Source organism: Myotis lucifugus, unplaced genomic scaffold, assembly GCF_000147115.1.
Source record: "Myotis lucifugus unplaced genomic scaffold, Myoluc2.0 scaffold_301, whole genome shotgun sequence".
Lineage (NCBI taxonomy): Eukaryota > Metazoa > Chordata > Mammalia > Chiroptera > Vespertilionidae > Myotis > Myotis lucifugus.
This window is the reverse complement of record NW_005871349.1, coordinates 828762-839007: the sequence shown is the minus strand read 5'-3', so window position 1 is coordinate 839007 and position 10246 is coordinate 828762. Positions and strand designations below refer to the sequence as shown.

Here is a 10246-nt window from a genome sequence, read left to right as displayed (position 1 = left end):
TTTAAATTTTTTTTTTCCTGTTTCATTTTATTACTGCTGTGTATGTGACGTTAGGTGCTTATGTAGGTGGTTCCGACTTACAGCGAAATCGCGTTACATCGTGCCGTAGGAACAGATCTCCAACGTAACCCGAGGACCTACTGTAGTGCTTCATTTGCTAATATTTTCCCGACAGTTCTGCATCTGTGTACATGAGGGATGTAGGTCCATGATTTCCTTTCTCTCTTCCTCCCTTTCCCCTTCTCCCTTTCTCCTCATTCTTTCCTCGCTCCCCTTCTTCCCCTGACTAGGAATTGTGATTAGTACTTAGTTTTCTCTGCATGTGTAGATTATCCTATACTAGAGGCCCGGTGTAGGTGTGTGTGTGTATGTCCCTCGGCCCAGCCTGCACCCTCTCCAATCTGGGACCCCTCGGGGGATGTCCGACTGCCAGTTTAGGCCCGATCCCACAGGCAGTCGGACATCCCTCTCACAATCTGGAACTGCTGGCTCCTAACTGCTTGCCTGCCTGATTGCCCTTAACCGCTTCTGCCTGCCAGCCTGATCTCCCCCTAACCGCTCCTCTGCCAGTCCGAAGGCCCCAAACTGCCCTCCCCTGCTGGCCAGGTCACCCCCAGCTGCCCTCCCCTGCTGGCCTGGTCACCACCAACTGCCCTCCCCTGCTGGCCTGGTCGCCCCCAGCTGCCCTCTCTTGCCAGCCTGGTCTCCCCCAGCTGCCCTCCCCTGCTAGCCTGGTCGCCCCCAGGTGCCCTCCCCTGCCGGCCATCTTGTGATGTGAGGGCATCATGCAAGGGCTAGAGGATTACCTAGGCTTTTATGCAAATTGTCCCTTCAACCTGGAGTTTGACCAGGGGGTGGGGCTGGCCCACAAACTGCCCACGTCCCCTCCCCCCCGCCGGCCCTGCCCCCGATCGGCCACCCCCACCCTGATCAGGGGCAGGGCCGACCAGCCAACCTCTTGTGTCCCCTCCCCCAGCAGGTCCGGCCTGATCGGCCCAGATTGGGGCGGGCCGGCTGGACCCCACCTGTGCACAAATTTGTGCACGGGGCCTCTAGTAATTTATAATAGCAGACCTTCTAGTTTAAAACCACTCTTACATTTCTGGAAAAATCCAACCAAGTGATATTACAAATTCCTCAATATTATTGGATTAGTTTTGTTAATATATTCATAAGTAAAACTGACCTGTACTTTTCTTCACTGGTTTTGTTATCAAGGTTATTTTAGCCACATAAATGAATTTAAAAAGATTTCCTCTTTTTCTTTTTTTGGATAGGATTAGTTATTTGGCAGAACCTTTTTGAACCTTTTCGTTATTTATTCACCATTACAGACAGGGGGTAGGGAGGAGGGAAACCACTTTAATTTAAATGTTATATGGCTGTTTAAGTTTTCTGTTTCTTCTTGAGTCAGGTTGGCTAAATTACATTTGTGTTTCTTCTGAGGCTCATTACATTTATTAAAAATGTATTATTTGGTTCTGTCTTTGAATTTTCAAGCTTACTGGCAAAAGTTGTTTATGGTTTTAGCTGTACCTCTTGTAAACAAAATAACTATTGCATGCCTGCTGTTACCTTGCAATAAAATAAAATTATTTTTTAAAATCATTAAAAAAATCTTCAAAGATTAATCTAGTATTTACTTCACAATCATCATCAGACTATTGAAATGTCTTAAATTTGCCATTTCATTTTCTTAAGGAATCCCAATATGACAAAAGTTGTATTTTAAAACTAGAGAAAACGATTTAACTAAAAATGTCAAAATTTCATATTTTCAATGCTTTCCAAAGCCCAACAGTGATTTTTAAAAATAAATTAAATAATATGCTTTTATTAAGAAAATTTTAAAAATCTATACAACTCAAGCTAATGAAATACTTTATTGTGCATAATAAAAGTGGTATTTTTTAAAAAAACATTTCCAGGCCCAGACATTTGCAGAAGTATGTGAGGAAAGAATTCCACTGGAGTATAATAAGCGGTACTCGATTGATGAAACCATAATCCAATCCACTCCCTATATTAAATACTTACATTCACCACAGGCTTGAAATCCCTGTAGCATCAGTAATTGTATTTTTAAAAATATTATAAACATGCATATGATGCACAGGAAGATGGAAAAATTTAGATTGTAACTGCATACCTTATGTACTCCCAGCTTTTCTAATTTACAACCAGTTAAGAATCACAATTTTTAAAGAAAGTATTTTAAAATAGTATGACTCACTGGTAAGTGATTTTCTACTCAAATAAATAAGAAAAATTTCATCTTAATGTCACATGGAATTTCAGTACTTTTCAATTCAAGAAAAAAAAATCAACTGAGACATGGTCATAGTTCAGGATTATATATATATTACAATTTGCCTTGTTATAATACATTTGTGGCTTCGTGATAAAAATAACTCAAGAACATATGGAATTCAAGCTAATTTGCATAACTCACAAGAAAAAAGCATTAAATGCATTTCTGAAATAAGTTTTTCATTTAATTTTAGAATCTCAAAACAGCATTAGACCTTGGCCTTGTTTAAAAAAAGTTTAGTTAAACACTAAGCTAGCTAAATAACCTTCTTGAAAGCTTTAAACACAATTGGTATAGAAAATGCTTTCCCTCTAATATCAATCTTACATAAATGGAAGAGGTGAGGGGGAAAAGGTAGACAATTTCTTTAGCAGCATATATGGCTAAATCCATCAACCACCTTATACTATAAAGTCCATTATAGACCGCTTTAAAAAGAACTGGCAAATATCAAAAGTTACACACTTCATAAACCAAAAGACAATAATTTTAGGGTTATGGTAATTAAAATATTTTTGAAACACTTCAAAAACTTTTAACATTAAACTAGAGGAATCATCTCTTCATTGTAAGAAAGGCATAACAGAAAGTGAAAGACATTTAAACTAAACTTATTTTCAATCCTCTTTGAACAAAAGAAATTAAAAATAACGGCTGATTAGCTAAGCTTTGTGCTCTAACCAAACTAATTACAGTGATATTTAAATGGCAACAGCCCACCTGACGGGGTAGCTTGATCGTTCTGAATAATTTTGCAATAATTTTTTTTAAAAACACAGAGACACTAAAATGATCCAATCATGCAATGTTCATCTTATGCATTCTGCATCTCTTTGCCAATCTTGTAGCTGAGGATCTTGTTCCAATCAATCTTAGTGCGTGTAACTGGCAACTGTCGACGTAAGGCTTTGAAAGTAGTGTCCGACATTGTCTGATAATTCTCACTGATGGCAGTCTATGAAAAACAGTGGTTAAAGGTTTAAAGAAGTTTAAAGAACAGAACAATTTATAAAACACATAGGTGTTTTAGGAAAACCATTATTATGGCAGCCTGCTTCATTGCTTTTAAAAGTCAAATAAAATCCAAATATGTTTTTAATAGCTGTTTAAAAGCAGCTAATAGAAAATGCTTATCATTTTAAATAATTAAATTCAAATGAAATGAAATTATAAATGAGTTAACACTTGAGCATTCTAATTTTGGATCTATTTTACTATTATTCACTCAGAACGATTTCATAAATTACTCATTGTAAGGAATGAAAACTTGTCCAATCCACAAATTAAATGTTTATGCTCAATGTGAAAAGCAGAATATAAAGTGAAATATGACCTCAGCAGACACATAATCCAAATGCTTTGGTAAACACTTCCTAAATAAAAATTTCCAATCAGAAACAATCATTTAAAACCTTGGCATATTTTGAAAAATACTCAATTTTGCCTACATTTTCACAAGTTTGCCCTTGAAGTAAAAACAAACAAAAAACACACAAAAAGTCTACGTCTTATTGCAGTGAAACAATGAAAAAAATTCAGGCTTATGACTAAAATTAAATTTTCAGTGGTATTATTTATAAGCAAATATAGATAAAAGTATTTTGAAGATCATACCTGGTATTCATTTTCTGCAGCTTCTACAATCTTTATAAATTCTTTTGCTGTTTGCACCTCATTCTGAATAAAAACAAAACCAAAAGTGAATAAAATATTAATTTAAAACCATACCACTGTTATTTTTAAATAGGTATGCTATAAATGTATGGTTAAAAATGTTATAATTTAATAAATAACTGATAGAAATTGTAATAAAGGGAAAATATTGTAAGAGAATTATTCTAAGTCCAAGGGGAACTAGGAAAAAAAAGTTGAAAAGTTCATAGAATGAGGCTGGTCTCAGAGTTTCACTGGTTAAAGAAGGAGAAATTTTAATAATACACTGCTGAAAAATGCAATTATAACACTTGACATGCATTCCATTAGACAATCTTTATAGGTAAGAAGTCAGATTCCTAATTAATGACTATATTTAAATATCATTCTATAAATAATAATAATAATAATAATAATAATAATACCTTAAAATATTACCAATTAGGAAGAGCATATTTTAAAGTTTAGGTAAATTTATTGTATTGTTGAAATATATTCTGGAATTCTTTAAACTTTCTAATACGTGGCCTTCTTTGATGATTTTTTTGCTAACAGTAATGTTAATGGAAATCTAGACGTTTGTATAAAACAGTGTTAATATAAAATTCTCAAAATACCTTACTATATCATTTATAGTTGACCCTTGAACAACATGGATTTGAACTGTAGGAGTCTACTTTTTTAATATTTGGATTTTTTCCAATAAATACACAGTACTGTAAATATATTTTTCTTCCTTATGATTTTCTTAACATTTTTTCTCTAGCTTACTTTACTGTAAGAATATATTATATAATACATATAATATATAAAATTTATTAATTGACTGTTATCGGTAAGGCTTATGGTCAACAGCAGACTATTAAGTTTTGGGGGAGTCAAAAGTTATATGCAGATTTTCAACTGTGAAAAAAGTTCGCACCTCTAGTCCCCATATTAAGGATCAACTTATATATTTACAAGTATATATTTATATTTCTATAATGGGTATGTTTTTCTGTCTAAAAACAATAAAACAACAATGAAAACCTGTAAGATAAAGTGAAAAACACATTTCTAAAAAACTCAGCATAAATTGATATATTAGTAAAGTTCAATTACTATAATAACCATCTCTCACAACTCCACAGTCTATAATTTTTGTAGACAAATGTCTCTTTCTCTTTTTTGTTAATCCTCACCCAAGGATATTTTTCCATTGATTTTTAGAGAGAATGGAAGGGAGGGGAGAGAGAGAGAGAAACATCGATGGGTTGCCTCCACATGAACCTCCACTAGGGCCACGGATTGAGCCTGCAACAGAGGTATGTGCCCTTAACCAGAATCAACCCCCGACCCTTCAGTCCGTGAACCCACGCTCCATCCACTGAGCCAAACTGGCCAGAGCAACAAATGTTTCATAAAAAGAATCTCTGCCCAATGTCAAGCTCCCCAAAGAAGATAATAACCAAATGCCTGTTTATGCTTGTTCATGATATTGAACTATACCGAATACAATGTCGCGTGGATATTAGCAAATTTTGCAAGAAGAGTACCACTTAGCACAACACAAATGCCTATGCGAGAATATCACAGTAATGTTATATTATTAATATCCTTGGGGCAATGAAAATCCACAAAGAAATTGATGCACATGCAATGGAAAGAATGTGTGAAAAAACGTTTCAGGGAAATAAAACCAAGTTCAAAGTTTCTCGAATTTGAAAGCTGAACTTCAAAAAACGTCATTAAATTATAATCCTAATAGAGAGAGAAAAAAAGCATACAACACAAACATAAAGGTTAAGTACAGGATCAGAGATGTAAATTTAAAAGCTAAAACTATAAAATTTGTAGAAAAAACACTCAAGGTAAATCTTCACGACTGTGGGCTAGGCCAGTGGTCGGCAAACTGAAGCTCGCGAGCCACAGTGTGCCGGCCACTGGGTTAGGCAATGGTTTCTATTTATGGACCAAAAACACAAGCAACAAAAGAAACAAACGGACTACAGCAAAACTGAAATTTTGCCCAGACTGGTGTGGCTCCATGGTTAGAGCATTGGCCCGTGGAGTGAAGGGTCATGGGTTCGATTCCCGGTCAAGGGCACACACCTGAGTTGCAGGTCCCATCCCCAGCCCTGACTGGGGTGGGCCAGGGCATGTGCAGGAGGCAACCAGTCAATGTGTCTCTCTCACATGGATGTTTCTCTCTTTTTCCCTCCCTCTCTCACTCCCCTCTCTGAAAATCAATGGGAAAAATTTATCCTTGGGTGAGGATTAACAAAACAAAATGAAACACCTTGTTCTGCAAATTATACTATCAAGAAAATGAAAAAATATATAGAATGGGAGGTAAAATTTGCAAATCATATTTCTGATACAGGATTTGAATCCAGAATATATAACCTACAACTCAACAATAAAACACAAATAACCAATTAAGAATAGGCAAAGGATCTGAACAGACATTTTAAATACATAAATGACCAATAAATACGGGAAAAGATGCTCATTATCATTACCCATCAGGAATATGTAAATAAAAACCAAAAGATACCATTTCATACCAACTAGGATGGCTATAACCAAAAAGACAGACATAAATTTTGGTGAGGATGTGGAAAAACTGGAACCCTTATATACGACTGATGGAAATGTAAAATAACGCAGCCACTCTGGAAACAGTCTGGCAGTTTTTCAAAAGGTTAGTCTCCTATGACCCAGCAATTCCACTGCCACATATATACCAAAGAGAAATTATAACAAATGTCTGCACAAAAATTTTTACATGAAAGTTCATAGCAGCAAAAAAGTAGAAAACAACACAAATGTTCAGCAACTAATAAGAGGATAAATAAAATGTGGTATATGAAATATTACTTGTCAATGAAAAGGAATTAAATATTGATATTTGCTCCAACATAAATGAAACCTGAAAACATGCTAAGTGAAAAAAGCCAGTCATAAAAGATCACATATTATAGGATTCCATTTATTTGACAGGTCAAGAATAGGCAAATTCACAGTCAGAAAATCGGATTCATGGTTATCTAGGCCTGAGAGTGATTTGATAGGGCTGGTGGGGGTGGGGTGGGGGGATTGGGGAGTGATTGATAATGGGTACTGGATTTTTAGAGGACAAAAATGTTCTAAATTAGACTGTGTTGATTATTATACAATCCTGTTAACATACTAAAAAACACTGAAATTTACACTCTAACAGGGTGAATGGCATGTGAATTATATCTCGATAAAGCTGCTAAAAAAAGTTAGGTACCAATTTCCATTACTTACCATCTTGAATCTACCTGAAAACACTTTAATTTGAAGCAGAAATATTGCTTAAATGTTACTTCCAAAACTGTTCTAGTTTTACAGAAGGATTAGGTTGTTTACATTTATTTTAGAATTAATTACTTACAGACACTGTTAGGGAATCTTGTATGTCTTTATGACTCACTAGCTGAACATTACCATCTTCATAATAATGAACCTATTAAAAAAAGAAAGTGCAGAAACCATATTATAGGCAGGAACCATCATGATCCTCATGGCTTCAACAATCACATCATTGTATGTGACTATCAATTTAAGCTGTAACCTAAACTTCTCTGGTGAACTCCTGCCCTCAGTCTAGTGAGAACACTAGTTAGCAGTTCCTGCAGTCATGCAGGCAAGCCCTCCACTGATCTGACTGCTGGACATTTTTACCTCATAAATATTCTGGTAGCTAAACTCAAGATTTCCAAAAGTGAGCTCACAATACTACCTCCCCAACGTTGCTTCTCTATTGTGTATTTCTACCAATCATTTAATTCCTCAAATTCAAAGACATGAGTTTATTCACAAAACATTAATTGAGTGATTACTATGTGTGCCTCCTATTAAGAAGGTTCTAGGGACATATAGCTTTTTTTTTTTAAAAAAAAATCCCTGACCTCAGATTTCAACACAACATATCAGGTATGTAAAAAGTAAATTAGTAATACTCCAGATTCTCTCTAGCATTAAAAAAGGGACTTCAGAAAAAAAGATAACACTGCACTTGGGTTTAGCAAAATGACTGACAAATCAGGGAAGATAAGGAAACTTAGCTTAGAGAACAGCGTACTTTATATAGGAAGGCTTGGAGATACTTGGATGGAATGTGTGTGAAGTCAGGGAGGGAGAGGAGTGGCTGGAGAGAGATATATGTAGTAGGGAACAAGTCAACTTTGGGCCTTGAACGCCACATAAAAATGTCTAGACTATCTAGTAGGTGAGAGTATACTGCTAAAATGTTTGTAAGCAAGCAAGTAATATATCCAGATTTAAATTTAAAAAATCATCTCTTTTGATTGCAAGTGTGAAAAATAGATTAGGGAATGGCAAAAGGTCCAGCAATTCAGCAAAATAAAAAGAAAATGCTTATATGAGCAAATTATTTAAAGAACAGACTGAGTGATAACACCTAATTTTAACTGTGTTTTGAGAATCTGTCAGTTATCCTTGCAGATTCTTGATGACTATAGAGAATGCATTGCAACATTATTTAAAAGATGAAATCAGCACTACTTGTTTTTCCAATTTCCTCAACACAAAGATCTGAAGAAGAAATGGTTATTTTATATTATAAAAATGTAAACTTATGAATCATTGTTTTGCTATTCAGAGATCACTAAATAAATTCATTTTATTTCATACCTGAATTTTCAAGATGCCAACCACTTGAGTGGTTGAAGGAGTGATTGTAAACTTCCACTCTGACCTCCAACGACCATTCCTTAAAAATAAAAACAGCAGCTGTAAATAGGTAGGGAAAATAAATTTTAAGTGACAGATTTAAACTGAATGTTACAGCCTGGCCGGCATGGCTCAGTGGTTGAGCACTAACCTATGAACTAGGAGGTCACGGTTCGATTCCCAGGGCACACACTTGGGTTGTGGGCTAGATCCCCAGTATTGGGGCATGCAGGGAGCAGCTGATCAATGATTTTCTCTCATCATTGAAATTTCTATCTCTCTCACCCTTCCTCTCTGAAATCTATTAAAAACCATTTTTTAAAAATGTAATGTTATAGTATGAGAGAATGTGGGGGATGAATGCTAGATATTCATTAAACTAAAACATGTAAGCTACTTTTAGAGAAAAATTTTAAGCTGCTTCTTTAATTGACTCACTTATGTTTTAATTAAGAATAAATAAATGTTCATATTATCAGGTGCTTTAGCAAATCAATACAGTTTAACATCCACTGAGTTATAGAAAGTACCAAATAATTTAAAAAGAATGGATAGTACAACATTCTTTTTTTAACTGATTTCTTTTCCTTTCTTTCTTTTTTTTTTTTTTTAAGAAAGAGAGAGAGAGGAAGAGGGAGAAAGAGAGAGACATCGATGGGAGAGCAATACATCGATCAACTGTCTCCTGCACACCCCCCATTGGGGATCAAGTCTGCAACCTGGGCGTGTGCCCTAACAACCTTTCGTGGCATGGGATGATGCCCAACCAACTTAGCCACACTGGCCAGGGCAGTAATACAACATTCTTAAGGAGGTTTTGATATCTGGAAAGAAAAGGGCTATAAAGAATTATAAGCATTAGATATCCCCCACACCTCCTTTCCAATTTTAGGTTTAAAGTTTTCACATCAAAGGCACATCCCTCCTACCACTTCCTGAAATTATTTTCGGTATACAAATTAATACATATTCATCATGGTAGGAAATTGTGAAGTTACATCAAGCAACAGGTATGCTATTCATTTTTGTCTCCCATTCCAGGTAATGAAATTTATCCTTTCCGCCCCGGAGAGCCTTTTCCATAGCAACTCCTTTTCTCTTTTCTTTCCATCTTTACTTGCTCTTTGCACACTATAGACACTCTGATATGCAAATCTGTACCTGTCAGTTTTTTTGTTTTGTTTTTTTGTTAACCCTCACCTGAGAATATTTTTTCCATTGATTTTTAGCGAGAATGGAAGGGAGGGAGGAAGAGGTGGAGGAGGAGAGACAGAAAAACATGGATGTGAGACAGGCACATCGATTGGTTGCCTCCCTGGGCTCAAACCTATGACCCTTTGATGCCCAGGCTAACACTCTAACCAATGAGTCATAACAGCCAGGGCCTGTTAGTACTTTTGAACAGTATACATTTCTAAAATAATCACAGGGCTAATAGATCACTATATTGGCTTTGGTATAAAATTATTTGTGTTCTTTTCAATATTCTTGCAGTCTAACCAATCATAAAAATCTGTAGAATGATGACTCTCATACCTAAAGTTAACACTTAACATTTGAAAAGTATTATTATTAGGTGCG

At 35.6% G+C, this 10246-nt stretch overlaps 1 protein-coding gene across 1 annotated transcript in view; it reads right to left on the bottom strand.

Moving 5' to 3' along the window:
* Positions 1–1864: 1864 nt before the first annotated feature.
* Positions 1865–10246, bottom strand: part of CAPZA2 (capping actin protein of muscle Z-line alpha subunit 2) — a 43866-nt gene continuing 35484 nt past the window's right edge. Inside the window, exons 7-10 of the mRNA XM_023763798.1 lie at positions 8627–8705; positions 7365–7436; positions 3926–3988; positions 1865–3266 (exon numbers count right to left, since the gene is read on the bottom strand). Coding sequence (XP_023619566.1) covers positions 3126–3266; positions 3926–3988; positions 7365–7436; positions 8627–8705 — 355 coding nt within the window. The 3' untranslated portion in view covers positions 1865–3125. The remainder of the gene's footprint in view (positions 3267–3925; positions 3989–7364; positions 7437–8626; positions 8706–10246) is intronic.